Below are 20,418 nucleotides of genomic sequence, written 5' to 3'. Positions count from 1 at the left end.
CAGCACGACATGGGAGCTGCTGTCCAGCCATGAAGCCCTGCCCAAGGAAGAGACTCAAAGGATGATGCAGCCAAAATAAAAATTTCCATGAGGCTCTCGGCAGAAGGTCAGACAGATTAAAATCAATATTGAACTAAGTTACAGAATGTTTTGAAATTCTGTTTAATTTTTTGCATGTTTTCCTCAGCTGAAAAACAGAGAGACTTTTGTGGGAAAGCTGTGTTTGGTCTTTTGCCTTTTTTTGTTTTGCTATGAGTTTGTTTGTCTTAACACCTAATCTATGTGGCAAATAAATACTTTAATATAATTTTTAACAGAAAGCGAATTCCCAGCTTTGACTAGCTACTGAACAGGAAAAATGACATATGCATATATCCACTCCAAAAGCAGAAAACTGTGGAAAAGACTCTCAAACTCATGCAAGAAATGGGAAGTCATCCAGAATGAAAGGCAAGTCAGTGATTACCACACATAATCAAATCACGTAAAGGCAGAAGATCAAATTGCACTCAATAAACTTAGAGACACTCCTGTAATCCCTAGAGCAGGTTAGTATCCATTTTAGCAGAGAAATTTTCTAAAAATAAGCTTCAAGACCATTGAAATACTCTCAGACAATAGTATATTTTTATAAATAACAAAAAAATTGGATGATAGTTTTAAACTGCTAACTTTTAAAACGTGTCAGCATAAACAGCATGTTTATTGTGACTTTGCAGCTTTATTCTTTTCAGTAACTATCTGCCAAGTTTCTGGTAGATTTCTTAAAGCATACATCCTTTACATTGCTCCCTGTGAGCTGAGTAGGTTCTTCCCCAGTTGAAATATTTTGATATATCAGCTGGTTCAGTCCCTAGGAGGTACATGGCAGTTTCATCAGTCTCAGAGGAGCATTATATTTCGTGCACTACAGCAGTGATTTCCTTTCAAACCCTTTGTATGGAAAATAATTTCCCCTCCCAGCTCTGCTTTGAGCATATTCTGAGGAAAAACACACATTCAATCAGGAGATGCCATTTTATCACTTCTCACAGTAAACTTACATTTCAAAGCAGTATTCCTACTGAAAAACAGTCTGCCCTACCAAAATTCCTCATACTTACTCTTGGGCCGACTCCTCCAACAGGTCCAGCTGGTCCCACTTCTCCCTAAAAGAAATCAGGACTTCAATGACCTTGGTGACAAGTCCAGTTTTAAAAAAGAAAGTCTGCAGATAACTGTTTGCATTTATTATATCATCCTAAGCTTCATGTGTGTTTGCCTGAGTCCAAGTCTGATAGAAACACCTGGAAACAGACCACTGTGCTTTCACTCACTCAGTATCTGGCACAGAAACCCATCATTTAGCCCCTTAGAAGTCTAGAGATCTACCTTCAGAATCACCAACTAAATTATTTTTATGTTAGTTATTTTTAGCATTCAAGATATAAGCTTTTATTTTTATCATGATGAATTGAGAATACTTGATGAATCTATAAGATGAGGAACTGCCTTTCTCCCCTTTCAGTTAATAGGGGTCTAAGTGTTTACTTAGGAGTATCTATGACACTGTAATTAAATTGGTATATGTTTTCTATTTCCATACAGCTCCCATTCCCTTCCCTCCCATCTCCCCAGTTCAACTAGAAAAACCACATACAGCTCTGGACATATATAATATGAGATTCCACTGAAATTAAAATAAACCACATAATGGATGCATATCCCCATAAGGCTGCTAAAAAAAATTTTAAAACACTTGCCAAAATGCAAAAGAGGCTTCAAATTTTGCTTGACAACACCATGCACATCTAACCATTGTTGTCTAACCCTCTTAACCCCTCACAACTTTGAAACATAATCTCTTAATTGGATAATTTTTTCATCTTACCTCAACTCCTTTGGGGCCTTGTGGCCCTGGAGGCCCTCGGTCACCCAGAGCTCCCTAAACATGCAAACAAACACAGTGAGAATTTACATCAACTTTCATCATGTTGGTCTAGTCTCTCTCCTCCTACAAACCCAAAAGTGAGGCAGCACACCTAATGTCTTACATTGGTTCATAGTGTTTCCCATATAAAGCCAGGCAAAGATGCAGAAAACCAAGCATCATAAAAACTTCTACATAGATTTTGCTGAAGCATTATTCTTTTTGTGTTGTGAGAAGGAAAAAAAAATATTTGAACACGATAGAACAGCTTCTTCCTTTTGGAAGAGGCAAAGCACACTACCATTGTAAGATTAAAGCATCACCAATGTGCAGACCTTGTATTAAGGAAGTCTTTAGAACAACACATGTTGACACATTGCAATGGGAAGAAACTACAAAGTGAATTTAGACCACTAGCTTGTCCAAAACTACTTGTGATTTTCAGCCCCTACTTTTCTATTAGGGTAATAATCAGCTACCCAGAGATAAAGCACCTTAACCTCTGCCAGCTCAGAGTTTTCATGACTGCTCACACCAACATTTTCAAAACTTTGTTAAAAAGACTTTGCAGCTAGCAGAGTATCAAAAACCTTGGGCACCCCAATTACAACAGGATAATTGGGAAAAGCACTTGACCTGGCATAGCACAACAAAAAAAGTGTAAACATATTAATGCTCTGGAAAACCTAAGCTTAACAATATCAGATAAAGCAACAAGAACAAAGAAGCTGCCCTTTAGGAGAGATATGATTATCCTCTGAGGAAAGCCATGGTGGAAAGTGTAAGCCTTATTAACTGTGTACTAATGAAGCTGAAGTCTAGACTTTGGTCCAGGCACTGGTCCAGTAACAATTTACTCAGCAGGCAAAGTAAAATGGAAGAGAAAAATGGAACAGTCCATCTCAAGGTAGTGAGTGTCAGGGAAGAGCCCATCAGTCTGGGAAGGACTGGGGTGGAGGGCTGCTGGACATACCACCACAAAAGTGACAGCAGGGCTTTCAGCAGTAATTAAAATATTACTAAATAAGTAATATTCTCCTATGGTTAGTAATGACATTTTCTCATTGGCACAGCTGTTTAGTCTAACAGCAAAGCCCATTAGGACATAAGGATTTCAGTGCAGTGTAACTGCACAGTGCAAATGGCAGCAGCACTGCTACTGTACACACCCTTCCACTGCACTGAACTGAATACAGAAAAAAAATTCCAGGCTGTAAACTGAAGATTAATACTAAATGACATTTCCAACTCCTCCTTGAGGTTTCAGGCAAAAACAGAAAATGAAGGGAGGCAATGCATATATGCCAAAGTGTCTGGAAAAAAACAGGAGTCAGCAAATGGGGTATCCTGTATTTCCCATACATAATTTCCCAGCTGACCATTCCTTCCAGAAGAGGTGAAGCTCCTAATAATCACTTTATTAAAATGTGTTATACAAACAAACATAAGTTAACAGGGGAAGGAAGCTCTTAGCTTCTTCCATGGTACAACACACACTGCTGGAAAAACTACAGTAGAAGTCAGCATTTTCTGACCATCTTTTCCTCTCACTTTTCTTGCAAAGAAATACTTGCAAAGAATAACATAGGGAACAAACAAAGTTATTTCAGAACTTCTTAAAAACATTCTTATTCCCTTTTTTTTTTTTTTAAAAGTGTGTTTTGCCATTTTTTTAATAAGCGGTGGATCAAGATCAAACACCTCCTAAAATATTGTTTCCAAGCTGAGTAATGTTCTGTAGACCAAATTACATAATAAATCCTTTGAACATTGATTTAGAAAGATCAGATTTGCTGATTATTTCACTAATTTGGGGAACATTTACAATCCAGAACTTCTACTGGCATTTAGAGACAGCTGATCACACTCAATAGAGCTTAAACGTCCAAGAAGTTGAATTTATCCCACACCAACTCCTAAAAAATAAAGCTTACCCTGCTTTCTTGGCTTTTAAAATGGGTTTTGCTTCTGAGGAAGCATAAACAAAAACATGAGGAAAATAGCAGCATAATGAGAACAGTTTTCTAAAAATAAAAGCTGGAGGAAAATTTTAGAACTGCAGTCAACTCAAGGCAGATGGAATCCCAAAAGCCAAACATTTCCAAAGTCATGCAGAGCTTCTCTCTCAGTACTGGGAGCAGTATAACAGTTTTTCCAGTTTGGTAATCCTTCTTTTCAAATGTAAGCCATCAGTTCTCCCTGACTAGGGCAGGCTGTCTAAGCTTTTTCTCTCTAATACCAAATGTGCTGGAGAGCACCAAATCTGGTTCAGCTGTGTAATTCTGTATCAAAGGAACATGGAGTCTCAAACTTTATAGTTCACCTCTTCGTAACTTTTTTCCTCTGGAATCTGTGAAAACGCAACAAATCTGTAACATATGTATTAAACAGAAACAGAATTCTAGCAAATTCCTCAGATATAATGTGCAACAATTCGATCTCACTGAACAAACCGAGCAGCAGGGATTAGATCTGTTACATTGTTCACGTATAATCCTGGGCAATTAAATCTGAACTGCAGATCAAGAATTGCTGTATTTCTCTTCTAGTATTTTCCCTAGACCCTAGACAGAGTCTTTCACCACCACAGGGGTTTTTTTTGTGAACACTCTGGTAACTCAAACACAAGAGCAACAGCCACTGCAATGGTGGGACAAACTCATTCACATAAGGCTGCTAACATTATGCATAAACACATATAAAGAAGTTAGCAATAAATCAGAATTGAAGGTGGACACCCTCAGAAACACATTTTAACTTCTCCTCAATTTGCCCCATCAGATAACTAGCTCTCAGCCTGCCTAGCCTATTAATGTCTATTTTGGTAAAAGGCTCTTGCCATGGCTGAAAGAGAAGAGATACAGAAAACATAGGCTATAGCTTCAGCAATTTGATTATCTGAAAATGTCTGTTTACTCAAAGACAACCTGTATGATTTGTTCTTGGACAAATTATATTGTTGGTCTTGCACAGTTCTTTTGCCTCACCAGTTTCTGCCCTCTGGTTTACTTGAAGGTCAAAAAAGGCCTTCATTTTAGTCTAATAAACAAACTGTCCCTCAGAATAAAGCCATTCAAGTACTATTTCTGCATCTAGTCTCACTTGACCGAGTCCTTCTGGAATAAAAACGCCCAGTAATGTACAACAGAGATAAAGCATTCTCATGCTTTGAGCAGAGGCATTAATGAGACATCTTGACTCATATGTTCTACAATTTCACTTGATTTCCAACTGCATTATTGTGCTTTCATTTCAAAGAGATCTGGCAATGTCTTTGGTCTAAGTTTATAATGGGATTTATTGTTTTAGTTCTTGCATTAATCAAACTGAAATAACTGAGGTGGAATGAATTAGCAAAAAGTGCATTTTTTAGATAATCTAAAGATGTTCAACTTGGTTTCATATACAGATTTCATTCTGCCATACTTGTGCCTATTCACCACAGAAAATACAGTGGAAGAATAGTCCCAAGGCTGATGAGTGAGGAACTTCATTGGTATTTGCCTTTCAACAAGCAGTTAATCTTTAGATATCATCCAATCATTTTCCTCTGGGTTATTTCTGAGCTACCTGCACTTTTTCTATTAGTCTCTACCATTTCCAATTCAACAAAAATTTCCTATATCTGCTTTTATTCAAAGCTTCATTGAAAACTCTATCTATGTAATTATTGCCTAAGTTTGGTCTAAAAATATAATATACCAAAGAGCAGAAGCTAAATTATTCTGGCACAGTTTTGTAGATAAATTTTATCCTTAATTGTTATATCTATTATTTTGTCTATAATTTAATCTGGTGCATAAATTTTACACATTTTCCATACCTTCAAATATGATTTCTTTTAAAAATTGTTAAAAATAATTCTTAGGGCAGGTGGAACCTGAGTAATACAAAGATCTGCATACATTTGGCATGCATTCTATTTAAGTACAGGTGAAACATATGATACTTTCTAGCTACATAGCATTTTCTCAAACTTATTTTGCCATTACAAGCTTCCACCTAATGCTGTAATTACTCTCAGAACTGTGTGGACAGCATTAAACATTCAAATAACTTCCTCATATAAACACCTGAGGCAAAGTACCTGCATTTTGACAGTAGGATTATCTTCTCATAATGCCAGTGTCCATCTCTCAGAGCCTTTCCCTCAGAGATTAACACTATTTACTGTTATTTTTAAAAGGTTTTCATATAGTCTTACCTTAGGACCTTCAGGGCCATTTAATCCAGGTACACCAATATCTCCTGGAAAACCCTAAAGAAATCATACAGACAAATGATTTGCAGAGTAGGAATGTTTTCAATGTACTTGTTTTGATTCTGTTCATTCATTTAATAAACCTGAGTCACAGAAACAAGAAATAAATTTCTTCTACCATTCCAAAAAATGTCAAAATCCATTATGTTTCCTTGAAAGGACTTGGATAAGTGACAGATTTTAGGCAGCTTTTGTTAAACTCAATTTAGCAGATGTCAGCATGGATTTAATTTCTCTCACAATAAGACTTTTTATCCGCTAAGCAATGTTTGAAATTAAACCATTGGACTGGTTTGGAGGCACAAAAAAAATCACCAGAGAACAGCCTGCATCAAGTCCTGTACTTATGAATTCAACTACTCTTTTCATAAAGTTGAGAGAGCAGCTGAAGGCCTTGAATCCACGTTAAGGACAAGATCACTGCAAGATTAAGAAAAGGGAAGAGGCTTTTGCCTCCAGACCAGCAGGTGATAATCAAGGTCTGGCTGGCATTAACTGAAGGTCATCAGCATGTAGCATTATTCAGAACTGGCCTTTGTGAAATACACTCTAGTGTAGGTCAAGCTGTTAGTAAAGAAAAGGTAATTATGCACAGGAAAGGAATCAACCAAAATTATCACTGCAAACCACCTGGCCAGTAGGTATTGGCTTGGGACACCATGAGGAGGCCTCTGAGTCAGAGGAATTCAGCTCCAGCTAGATTGCTTTAGAAGAAATGAGTGTATTTTAAGGAAAAGAAAAATGGTGCCAGCCTTTATGCAATACAGTAGTAGTTAAACAGTAGTGAGTTAAATTCCATAAACATCCAGAGAGAATCCATGATCTTACATTTGTATGATAAAATAAAGCATTGGTAATTGACCCTGTAGTTAGCACACTGCTCATTCAGTCCCCAGACAAGATTTTGCTTTTTTAATAAACTTCCACATTTCACTAAATTTTGACCATCTGAAAACAGCAAGACTGCCACTTCCTCTGAGCAAAATATTTATTACTACATCTAACCAAACCCATGGTCTAACACTCGGGAGAACAAGTCTCCTTCTTCAATAAGAGAAAATCATTATAGATTAAAATATATGCATATTTTTCCAAGAATGGAAACAAAAAGCACATACACAGAATCATTTTTAAAAATCAGTTGGATGCTAATGAGTCTGAAAGAAAACCACAAAAGAGTAAGAATGGTCTGAGTTTTCAGAAGATGGGCAGCAACTCTAACACTCAATATTACACAATACATCAGTATTGTGAAAATATTGTGAAATACAGTGGTTTCCTTTTCTTTTGCCATAAATAAGCAGTTACAAGCAGAGCTGTGCAACAATTCCAACATGCCTCTAGGTGGCACAGAGCATATTATTTACATGTCACCAAGGCCCTGAGGCTCACACCTAGAACACTCACTTGCATCACCCTTCATTTCTAGACAGTTCAAAAGAGGACGTGTTTTTAAAATCCTGGCCTCTGCTGTCTGCTGAAATACATTGAAGAGTTAAGTCAATTCCTTAGAAATTTTTTTGCTTGTCCTTTCTTTATTTTAAATTTACTTGTTCACAGACCTTAAATAGTTACCAAGGGGTGAGTTGTTTCACATATCTGTAAATCTGCTCATTTCTAATGTGTGAACAAGTGCTAAATGCTGACACAGACAACTTCCTCTTGGCAATAAACATTCCAGAAAACAATCTGCCTAGAAAAATGTTAATTAAGAAAGATTCTAATGCTTTTATGAATGAATAGATCTACTTTATTTATTTATTTATTTAAATTTTTCTGGAGGGAATTCAGTAAGGACCATGAGATGTAGGCATGGACAAGTACTATTGCAGGTAGAACAAACATGGTATTTTGAAATCTTTTCATGTATTGGGATACAAGAGGGTTACTTGTCTGAGAACATCAACATTAAACAATGCATTTAAAAATTTAAAATCGTCATAATTTTATCTTTTCTGTGAAGATGGATTAAGACTTTTCCTCTTGATCACAACCATGAAAAAAGGCAGATGCTATGGCAGTATTAGAACATTGTTTCTAAGATGTTCTCACATTAATAATCCATGAATAAATGTAATAATGCAGGACACAAACAACCACTTTAGACAATTCCAGAAAAAGAATGAACCAGGAAGGAGCTCTTGAAATACCTCCGCAATGGTAATTCATATAATGATTGGCCAATCAGATACCTCATAGTGAAGTGGGATGTATCTCTGGCAATGCCTAAATTTGAAATGAGTTATTCAGCGGTCAGTTCCATGGGAAGTTACTCCAGATTAAAAATTCATTATTCTTCCATAAGTGAAAGGCCAGGAGATTATGTATAGTTTCCAGCTGCAATGTAGTTTCCAGACTATTCAGAACAAACCAGCCCTTGGTATTGACCTCTAAGGAAATGCAGATTATTCATTTCCATCAGCCAGAAGCCCAGCAGCTGGTAGGATACAAATTATTTTCAAAATCTTGCTACAGATGTGGTCTTTTGCCAGGAAAGCACTTTAGAATCCACTTCATTTAATCAAAAGAAATGTGGCATCAAAGAAATCTGAAGTGCCAACTATCTCAACACAAGCATGCTTTATCCTTCCTGTGGGAGTTTTGCTTTTTGTACTGAACACTTAAATATAAAATTAACATATTTATTGCTCTCATTTATTGATATAATGTTTAATTTGAAAAAATGCAGAGATGACCAAGTTGTTACTATGTTAGGGCATATCTCAGTGCTCCAGAGATGAGCACTCTGCCAAGCTTTTGCTTTTCTTTTGTTTTCCTATGTGGCTGCTAATATGGAAGCAGAATATCAGAAGTATTGAGACATTACACTCCATTTCCATGGGGAATTCTCTCTCATTGGCAGAATGTCACCTCAAACCATTTTCACATGACATTTGCCAGCATCACTGGCCACCCATCTTCATGCCCCTGGCTGCCCTCAAGGGGATCAGGACAAACAGGAGTGGAGAGGCATCGTGGAGGGAAAATGTCTCCAGGGAGTGCAACAGCCCCTTCAGTCACCAGGTTCCCCTGCTCCAAAAAGAGCTCATTCAATCACAGGTTGAAATTAATTTCAATGGGAATTGAGAATAAATTTTGAGAAGCAAGAGTGACTGGATGTAGCTACTGAACTTCAACAAGATACCTTATTAGAGATTCATTACTAATTATAATCAAATCATCTCAAGAAGGTTTCTGCAAAAACCTACAATTCTCCAGTAAGTGTTTATGATTCTTCTGAAAGCATGAGTTATGCAGACATAGAACTTTGGGAAAGGACCAGATGAAGATTCTGTGCAAAGGCAAGTAGAGAGTATAAGAAATTTCACAAGAGCATTTCCTCAGATATGTGCCAGAGCACACAATTAGTTCAGCCTTTAAATTATCTTTATTTCTATATTTCCTACAAATCATTTGCATGCAACTGACTTGATGCAATATTGAAACAGAAGACTATGTTATCACTGCACACCTAGCATTGTTTGCAAAAACTCAAAAAATCATGTGATAATGCATGTGAAACATGCACTAAAAATAAAGGGTTTTTTTAAATGAAGACCTCAAAGCAGCCACTGATTCACTTACAAAATGTTTGCCTTTTTGACTCTTTGCTGTTTTTTGAATGTGTCCTTTTGTTTTGTAAGGCTGCTGCCTTGAGCATGGAACACACCAGCTGAGTCCCATACAGGTACCTTCCTGAAAGAGTGAGCTAATGACTTCAGATCAAGACACAATACTGCACAGATGAAAAAGGTTCTATTGAAGACAATGAAAAATTCTCTCTGCTTCACGTGAAACCTAGTTATAACACTCTCAAGGCACATCTAAAGGGAACTATAACTCACCCTCATTTTGGGGGGATAATTAAATGCAATTCCTAGAGCAAAATTTAACTATAAAATATTCTGAATACATGTGGAAGCCTGTCAAAGGCTTGTCTAATTTCATTCACATGAACAATAAGCACTGCATACTTCATTGTACACAGTAAACCAAGACATTGTGAGTTAGAACAGTCAGATCTGCACTTTCCAGTCATCATGCCAATAAAACAAAGCTTTACAGAAATTTTATATTTCAGTGTTCATTTTCAGATGCATGACAAAGCAGCGCAATGATGAAGACTCCACTCCATGAGGTGTTCACTGAGTATATCCAGTGGTTGGTGAGCAGCAGGCATTCAGGCACACGACAGACCCTGGCTCTGCAGAAGCACATCCAGAAGAGAATTTGGCCTGACACTGCAGGACTCCTGCCCTGAAAGAGTCACTTTGCAGCCAGAACTTGTCTGGCCACCCAGAGAGCAAGAGCCAGACCTCTGTCCCTCCCTCTGCCCTCCTGCCAGCAGCACTGCAGTCCCAAATGGACCCTGGCTAGAGGTGGGTGGCTTATTTCAACTCTGACCTGGTGTACCTTGGCTGCACAGCTGCAGAGGAAAGATTTAGGAAGCAACTCACTGGTGATCTGCATTTCAACCCACAAAACCCTGTGAGGATGATCAGAGTCTGCCTGCCCTGCTCCCACAGCTGTGTGCAGAGAGAGTTACAGAGCTCAGCTGCTGGAGTGCCAGAGTTACTGCAGTTTACAGGGGAAGAAAATCAGGGACAGCACTACTTATTCTTTGTACTGGGAATGAAACACTCAAATGTGTCACTGGAAAGATCAAAGGCTCTTTCCCCAGGTTCTTAACAAATTTATAAATCCCAAAACAAATTTATAAATCTCACTGTCTTAATGTTGGACAAAAGGAGAGAGGAATAGCTGGAAGCAGAGTTTGAGAGGTTCTGCACTGGGCAGTCACAGCCTGTTCCTCCTGCTACAGCAAAGTCCAACAAATCCCAATATAAGTTTTGGGGGATTTAAAAATGAAATCTTTCACAGAAGGCATATGGTATGGATTGTCACATCTATACTAAATCCAAAGTACTCTCAATACTTGAAAGACACTAATCCATCACATTCTTCTATTTCCAGAAACATCAAGGGATCACTGAGTATACTATATAATGCATGTTTTCTACATGGGGTCACAGGAAGTCTGATCATTCAGATAATGAAACAGGAACAAGGAAAGCAGCCCTGTCTGACCTGCTAGCTGTCTGGCTTTGGAAGAAGAGACTGGATGAGGCTTTTCTTGTGGAAAAATCTACATTATTTGCTCATACTTCATATATTTGGTTGTGTCTAAATAACTTCTGGCAACAACAACTAGTTTATTTTTATAAGACAATGTAACTGGAGGGACACATACACACTTTAGTTTTAAGTTGCTTATTTTAAATTCCTTTCATTATAGAATTTCTAATATCTTCAATTTGTCCAAAATCCCAGTATGCTGCTATCCTACATCCCTTCTGTTTCTATTTTGCCATATGGTGACCATATTTTTATGAAGTAAAAGGTGGAAAAACCTCTTAGTTTATTTGGAACTGTCTTGCATGACTGAAATCAAGAGAAACATTGTTTTGCAGTTTTAAACTGACCATTTTGCAGACAATTACTCAAAAAAAGTGCCTGGACACCCCAAGTTTTAATTATCTAGCATCATGCACCTTATTTGCCTTCTAATGATGAAGTAGCTCTGCACTCCTGAGCAAGGGGAAATACTGAGCTTTTCAGACAGAAAGATTCCCATCCCTATCTGCCCTAAGGGTAAGCAGCCCAGGATGATCTTTTCCCCAGACACAAAGGAGCAGCATGTGTGTGTTGGAACAAGGAACTAGGAAGGGCTACCAGCAGAGGCAGCAGGACACAGGCCTCAAGACCAACAATTTGGGATTAACCTGCCTCAAGTTACCTTACTAACCTCCCTTGCTGGAAGCTATGCAAAGAAATCATGCAATGAAGAGTCTTGAAAAATCTAAAATCCTGAGCCACAGAGGGTGGCAGCTGTGGACAACATGCACAGGCTTTGTGTCTTCTGCACACCCTTTGACCAAATGAGAGGGACTTATTCTCAGCAGACCACCTGGTGTTGCTACAATGCACTTTCCAGTGGGTTTTCATCAGTGAGGGCTTTTGCCTAATAAGAAAGGTAGGAGCATAGAGCCTTGGTTTGAGGAGATGTGCTCATGTAAAGGCAGAAAAAGGATCATTACTAGTATATGTCTTCCATTCATATTTTTTTTAAAAAAGGATAACCCACAAACAAACAAAGAAACCCCACCACAAACCAAACAAAACCCAAAATACATTCATTGCAGGAGGCTGATTAGAAAGAACAATCCACAATTTCTGCTTTCATCTCTCCAGCAGATACATATGTCTGTGTATAAACATGTCTTTTTGGTACAGACCACAGCATTTTTCCTTAAAGCCTGTGGTATGAATGCTAAAAATCACCAAAATGGGACAATTTGGAGACTGAGTTTCTGCACAGACTTCCATAGCACTCAGGACTTCTTAGGAAACTTCACTTCCAGATTCAATTGCTTGGCAACCCTTCCCAGGTGACTTATCCTCTGTGTTTCTTTTAAGTGCTAAATATGCAATCAGGCCTGGAAAATGGAAAATCCCATTTGTAAACATATTTTAATATTTACAAATGGAAGTGTGCCTCAGAAATCACATGAGTCTCACTCCAGGTGTACCCCATAACAACAGGATTCAAGAGACAGCAAATCCTAATCACATGAGCAAATGAAGAACTACTTTGTATGCACAGATCCTGTACATTAACATTTTGCAGAAAAAAATTATGAGCTGGAATCTTTTGTACTTTATGGAGGAGAATGAATTCATCAAATATGACTGAATAAGATTTCCCTAAATCAACTAAGAAAACAGTCTTTTATGAAGCAAATTCATTTACCTCTTATTTTCATCATTTAGAACCAACATTCAATTTACCACTACCAAGCAATTTCTTACCTCAGGTCCCTGAGGACCCAATGGTCCACGGGGTCCAGGTTCTCCAATTTTACCCTTGAAAAGAATCCAGACAGTTAAGATTTCTGATGATAATTTATCTTTTAATAACAGATGGTTATGAGGATTTTAAAAACATTTATTAACAAAAAGGCCAACAGAAAGTTGAGATTACTTTGTCACTAAATAGGAAATTTTATATCTGCCTCTCTTTGGATACTATAAAACTAGCTCTTCATATCTCTTTGAAGTCACAACAAAAAAAAACTCAAATTAGTTTAGGACAGAGAAAACTGTGAGGAATCACATAAAAATCTCATTAAATATATAGCTGTTTTCACAATAAAAACTACATATTATTTAAACATCCAGAAAGTAACTGTTACAGATATTGGTTTACACACATATATTTTAAGTATCTAATCACAGCCAAAAAAATGACAGTTTTGTGATTAATAACAATAAAATTAGGTCCTATCCACATGTAATGGTAGCTTCATTATATACAAATTTCAACACATCTAAAAATGGGCCAAATTTCTCTAAGTTATATCTGTTCTTCCAAATTTTCAGACTCTTTCGCCCACCATAAGTAGATGTCACTTGAGCAAAATTAAGGTCTGACCTGGGAAACATTTCTCTAATTTTTAACATGAATGACTTCATTGTAAATTCATTCTACAAAGGTAAATTTCTATTACTTGCAGGACTGAGGTCTCATAGATTAATTTAACATAAGTCACAAGGCTGGTCACATTCAGTTTGTGCTTAAAATCCACAGCTCTTTCAGGAACAGATAACTTTTAAGATAAGCATGTGAATCAGCCTCATCCTGAAAGAGGAAATTCTTGCACCTCTGGAAAAAAAAAAGATTTTTCCCATCTAAGCTTAAGCAAATATGCATAATTTTATTGCAGAATTCATGTTTATACTGTAAATTCTACAGGACAAGGAAAGTGTTAATGAATTAAAGGGCCCATGACATTTATGAGATCTAAGTATGTTCACCAGTTATTGGCTTGATTGTACATTAGAAAATTGACAGTGGAGTGAGTGTTGGCAGCTTTTAGTGAAATACTGAAAAGAGACAGATATTAGCATTAAAACAGGTGAGCAAGAGCCAGGTAACCCTGTGCAGTATGGCCTTTTCTGCCTCAACATCTAAAAGCCCAGCAGAAGTGGCAGCAGTGCACAGAAGCCTTTAAAGCTGCTGAAAATCAGTAAATACAGGAATTTGTGAATACTTCCATCCCTGTGAGAAATTACTGCCTGTTATTAATGTGATCTCACATATTCCCTGCAAATCCAGCTAGTCCAAATGGTCATCTGCAAGTTCCCAAAGCTCTCAGTGTATTTGTTTCAAATATTATCCACATGTCCATTCCCCCCCACAGCAATTGTCCCAGAATATCTAATATCCTAAGCACTCTAGTAAAATTTGACACATATACTAATCTTGGTAATAAAGCTTCACATTTTAGGATCTGACTTGCTCATTAACACCAGTCACTAGAAATAAAAGCAGCTTAGACCTTATTCTTATGCATTTTTAATTAGGCCACTTCTGGGGATTACATCCAATGTGAATATAACAATCACATAAAAAGTGTCAAATATCAACAGTGGTAAAAATATGAACAACACACAGTGATATACTGAGAACAAAATTTGATGTGGAAACTTACTGGAGGTCCTGGTTTTCCTCTGATCCCTGGAGGTCCTGGTAAACCAAGAGCACCCTGAAAAAAGAAAGTTATTAAATATTGTTGGGTTTTGTTGGAAGCAATAAATTGCTATATTTTGACACCTGAAACAGGCTTCAAAAGAATTCTTCAGGTCGAAAACTATCTTCTAACATTCAACTTTCATCAAAAGAGTTCTCACAAGATGTGCTATTTTAGGGACTTCTGATGTACTAGCCAAACAGGAAAGAAGATCCTTATTTATCTCAGTCTGATGATGTGAAGGAGCATGCCAGACTGTGCTGCTGCTAACCACAGTAGGTCCAGGTGAGCTGCAGATGAACCTCAAGGGGCAAGGGAAAAATGCCTTTTACAACAGTTCCTTAGAAAGGCTGAGACCACACCATAATCCTTGTTTGATGCATCTCTATACACACAGCTGCCAGAGTTCTGCTTGTGCTCTGGACTTGGCTTTGTGCACACTCCCATAAATGAGTTTTAATTAGCACAGAATTTCTTAAAAATATGTTAATACAGTGATATCCAGATAGTATTACTACTGCATTCTACTTTTATGGAACCAACCTGCTGCATTTTAAGAGACTCATAAGCCTGATGAAGTTGCTGAAATGGGATAATTTTGTAAAACAATGCAGTTATAACTTACCTTGTCTCCTGGGTACCCCTGATCTCCTGGCTCTCCTGCAAGGCCATGTTCACCCTAAACAATATATAATTTTATACAGACATATGTGTGTGGCTTAAAATGGGGTAGTTTTCAGAAACAGAGAAAGATTAATTCAATATTCACTACTTTAAATTAACACAGATTTTTGACAATGCAAGGTGCTGCACTGAAATACCTCTTCCAGGAAAGACACAGACCTGCATATTATTATTGTGAGTAGTTAGTGTTCTGTTCAGAAAAAACCTTGTCTAAACTACCAGATCATGAGTCTGACATAAATTTAACAAATAAAAGTCACAGAAGACAAAAGAAATCAAAAGAAAAAAGGCAAGGCTTTGCCAAGCACATTATGGTCAAGTTTTAATAAAGAGAGTCTGAAAGAACTGTGTATCTCCAAGATAATGAAAATATTTAAATCACCTTATCACCTTTCATTCCAGGCTGTCCCACACTCCCTGGGAAACCCTGTTAAAGTAAAGAAAACATAAATCCAATGCTTGACTATAATTTGGAAAGCAGCATATGTGGGGTGATTGAATACCATACCGTGGGCCCTGGAATTCCTGATGGTCCACTCGGTCCTGCTGGCCCAATGTCTCCCTATCAAACAGCAAGAAAGGTGACTGCATTTGGTGAAATGGAGTAACCTAAAGACTCTTAACAGAATGTGGCATTTTTCTGTATCACAGAAAACCAAAATTTCTGTACCACAGAAACCAAAATATTTTTCAGGTTAATTTCTCAGGTAAAAACAAAGGTATTGGTATCATAAGCCCTCCATGTTTACAGTTCCCAACATCATCAGCAGAAACACAGCCTCTTCTCCTGTAGATTATAAACTCAAGAGAAGATCTCAGTGTATTAGGCAATGCAGTTAAGGAAGCTTTCTTTTGTACTGCACATTCAGTGGCCATCACTGCTGTCCTAGGGGTTACATAATAGCAGTTCTCTGTAGGCATCAAATTTGGCTTAAAGAAATTATTCTATGATGAGTAGGGCCATAAAAAGCAGGCTTTTTAATGGTCCTTTTACTCAATTTTTTATCCATCAGTGACTTCCATGAGTTAAAAGAAAAACAAGTGATGTGACTCTAAATACCACATGTGCAGAATCAAACCCATGTTCCAATGGGCATGCTAACCTTTTCTGTTCTAATGTACTTTTAAAGTCCTTACTACAGCTCTTCTTTCTGGGATTTATTTAGGCAGTTTTATGACAGGAAAAAAAAAAGTGAGTCACAAAAATTAAGAATGTTTAAAGATCAGCACAGCAATAATACTAATGAAAAAGCATGAGCTAAACATAAGACCTCACTCAGAATAGTTAAGACTATACTACAAAGGGAGAAGTCTATCTGCTTTCTGCCTATTCAAACTTGGGGGGAAAAAAAAAAACCAAAAAGACAATGTAATAGCTCTATGGCTATGCAGAAATTTAACAACACACATGAATAAAGAAATCTTTTGCCACTAGCTGAGAATGATATGGAAAAGATGAGATGGACATCTATGCACTTCCAGTTGAGCACACACTCATTGTTCTCTGGAGACTCTTTAGCAATGTTAGCAACCACATTCTCTGCAGCCACCATCAGATGACGGCTCAGTGAAGCAAAAGCAAGACCAATCACTTAGTTACTGTCTTAATGGTGCTTGGTAGAGCTCCCAAGAGCATTCACTCTACATTGCTTTAGCTTTCCATGACTGCTTAAATGATGAATTCTGCCATGCTATCTGATCAAGGAAATTGTTTACATTGCTGTCTCTGAGCTGTGCTACACATTCTAGTTCAGAAAGGCATTTATGTATTCATGACACTGAATGTTGAAATGCACACTTATGGTAACAACAGCATTGATTGGAAAATGACAGAGGGATGCTGAGCTGGGAAATTTAGCTTACAACAGCAAGAGGAAGGAATGCCAAAACAGCTTTGCAACATTCAGGTTCATTAAACACCTATCACAGTCTCCAGATACACTGAGTGACTTAATCAACAGCAAAGAATGGGAACTACACAAAAATGAAACTGAACAAGTATTGAATTAGTTAGTCTGTCAGGTTTTTTAATCATTCTCCACCTAAGATATGCTTATCACTTTGGACAAAACTTGCTAATCAATAAAACCTGCAGCTACATAAGGCGTACCTTTTCCAACATTTCTAGGTGACGAGTGAAACTAAAACCAACTTGCTTTTTCCAGGCAAAAAGATAAAGAAAAGGAAGATATCTGAAAAAGAAGACTACTGTTTTCCTAGTATTAAGTGGGTTTTTTAAAAGAGAATAAAAAATTAAAAACTAATTTGGGTATCTAGCAGTAAATGTTCTACAACTCTTCATCTTATTAAAACTCATGGCCTTGCTAAGTTTTGAAAGACTGACTATTCGGTCAGCCAAAACTCTGAACTTGGCAACAGCTTTGTATATTGAAAATAATCATGGATGGAAGGAATTACTGGACTCAGCTTGCTGATGCTGCTCATTTGCCATTGTTCTCATGAACAAAGACAAAAATACAACTAACTCTTGACATTGACCAGCTGGGCTGGACAAGCTACTTGAATTAATGCTCTTGATTTCTGCCAGAAAAATAGATTTAATCCCATGTACAATATTGCATCTTGTAGTAGTATAGTGTGTTATTACTGACTAAGTATTCTAAAGCAAACATTGAGGGCTGTAGCTCTTTGCTCATTTTTGGATGGCCATTAGCATCTGCCTGGACAAGGGAAAGCTGAGGCCAGGGAGCACAGACCCCTTTGGAGAGCAGGGGTGGCTGAGGAACAGGGATGCTGGAGTCACCTGAAACTGCCCCAGGGTCTTGGTGAAATTCTGCTGCAGATTAAAGAGTGCAATGGTCCCTTGTAAAGAAACTCTGGAGCAGAGCACAGCTCTTCCAATTATCTGACTGGGAAAGAGGAAACCAGACTAACTCATAAACTGGAACCATGAGAAAGAGTCCCACACATAAACACGAGAAGGGCACTCAAATGGAGCTCACACTCTAAACAATTGTAAATTTTGTGCTGTTCAAAAATCTAAACATGCCAAATCTAAACATTGTTCCCCCCAAGAAATAGCTCTCATTACGGTTATATTCCATCTATGTACAAGTGGCAAAAGCTTTGGACTGATTATAGATAATAATTTTTCTATTTCACAAATTGACACAATCTCTCTGTAAGTGACTGCAACTCAGCAAGAAGGCACATGTAGCTTTGATCCTGCAAACATTTATGCTCATAAACTCTAGGTAGGGCTAAACTGCCAAGTTTTAGTCAAAATAATCAGTAACAATCTTTTTGGAAGTGACATTTTTTAAAAACCTCAAGTACGTTTGTACAATTATCAAAGTCTTTGAGATTAAACTCCAAAGACAGTCATGTAAGAGAGAAAACCAAGCACAATTCTAAGCAAATTCTCAAGAGTGCAAGCTCCAGTCTCATGAGTGTGTCACTTGGTCTGAAGCACACAGAAAATCATGTTTGCATGATGAAGGCTGGAAGCTACAGAGGTTTCTTGACGAAGCTTTTGTTTTCACTATAGCAATGCCATAACAATCCTAATCAGACAGCAAGGGATGACTTACAGGATTTTTTTGTTGTTATGAACATATAATCAGGAAGAGTAACAATTGAACTCAACTGTCATACTTCAAAGGAAAAGTAAGATGACCATCACTGTAAAATATAAACTTATCAAGAATGTTTCAGATCCGCAGATAGCAAAAAACCCACAAAGCAATCACTGCAGACAATCATGCCTTTCTTAACTCAAGTGTAAACACTTGCTATTTCTCCCTTGTTAAGAATGTGGCCCTGTAGCCAGACTTGACTGAGACAACATCAAGAATCAGAGGTCCTCTATTAGCAAATACATGAATTAAACAACATAAGGGAGTGAGACTAAGAAGGAAAGTCTTTCCCACCTTCTGTGGGACTCAGAGCTTCTCTGGCACAACTGATAGATACAACTAGAGTGTGCAACTCCAAAGTGAGCATCACAACCTTATTCTACATATATTTTTTAAAAATTAATATGATATTGTAAACATGATAAAGTAATTTTTCTTAGAAATTAATTCTGCTTTGAATGTGGTAGCCATATTCAGGAACCAATGAGGACTGCAGTCGTTACAATATTTGAGATTACTGTACCCTTCACACTGGCTTTAGGAAAATAAATTATAAACTAGCAAAGTTGGTTTCAAATAAATTTCAAATAAAAGACCTGAACACACTGGGTCAGAAACAAGCATACAAATCCACATCAAGTACAGAAGTGCTCCAGGCTGCCAACATGATAGCAGTTTTGCAGAGTGATGCTATTTAAAATCATGGCTATCTAAAACAAAAGCTGTTTAAATCCTTGAATTTTCATAATTGTTTTTATTATGTCACAAACACACAAGACAAGTGCTATAATGCAGCCATCTCAAAGTAAATAATAAAAGTATACTCACTCTTAGTCCTGGAAATCCAGGAGGACCAACACCACCAACAATTCCCTTTAAAGAAAGTTAATCTTAGATTATCTAATTTTTACCATTAAAAAAAAAATCCTAGAATTAAGATAAAGGTGACCTACAAAGCAAATCAGTTTTGATTTTTACAGTTTCCAAAGAGTGGCAACTTATCACTGTATAGAGAAATATGTTTAGTAAAATCCCTGAATTGTAGAATTAGATCACCAGATATTTGCATCATGGGAACATCTCTGCTGTTAATATAGGAATATGAAATTTTTTTACTATGATAGTTAAAGTGGAAGGAAGAAAAATCAACTTTTTAAGGGTGAAAAACAAATTTACTAAGATTCCCTAGAAAAATAAATAAGAACACCATCTCAGTTAAACTGAGAAGAGGCTAAAACACTGCTGAAAAGAGTTGCCAAGTCTCTTTGCCCTGTGTGAAACAGACATTGCAGTCCTCCAGGTCACCATGTCCCATGCAAGCTGTGCCAGCACCTGGGACCCGCTCCTCAGTGGATAACATTCACAAGGCCCACTGCA

General features: G+C 37.4%; 1 protein-coding gene across 1 annotated transcript in view; it reads right to left on the bottom strand.

Annotated features, from left to right (window-relative positions):
- COL24A1 (collagen type XXIV alpha 1 chain) overlaps positions 1–20,418 on the bottom strand; it is a 119,038-nt gene that overhangs the window by 59,058 nt on the left and 39,562 nt on the right. The window contains exons 14-22 of the mRNA XM_058029721.1: positions 19,870–19,914; positions 15,954–16,007; positions 15,828–15,872; positions 15,387–15,440; positions 14,723–14,776; positions 13,041–13,094; positions 6,114–6,167; positions 1,871–1,924; positions 1,104–1,148 (exon numbers count right to left, since the gene is read on the bottom strand). Of these exons, the coding sequence (XP_057885704.1) occupies positions 1,104–1,148; positions 1,871–1,924; positions 6,114–6,167; positions 13,041–13,094; positions 14,723–14,776; positions 15,387–15,440; positions 15,828–15,872; positions 15,954–16,007; positions 19,870–19,914 (459 nt within the window). The remainder of the gene's footprint in view (positions 1–1,103; positions 1,149–1,870; positions 1,925–6,113; positions 6,168–13,040; positions 13,095–14,722; positions 14,777–15,386; positions 15,441–15,827; positions 15,873–15,953; positions 16,008–19,869; positions 19,915–20,418) is intronic.

Source organism: Melospiza georgiana, chromosome 9 (assembly GCF_028018845.1).
Source record: "Melospiza georgiana isolate bMelGeo1 chromosome 9, bMelGeo1.pri, whole genome shotgun sequence".
Classification (NCBI taxonomy): Eukaryota; Metazoa; Chordata; class Aves; order Passeriformes; family Passerellidae; genus Melospiza; species Melospiza georgiana.
Note: the sequence above shows the minus strand (reverse complement) of the source record. Positions and strands in the feature narration are given on the sequence as shown.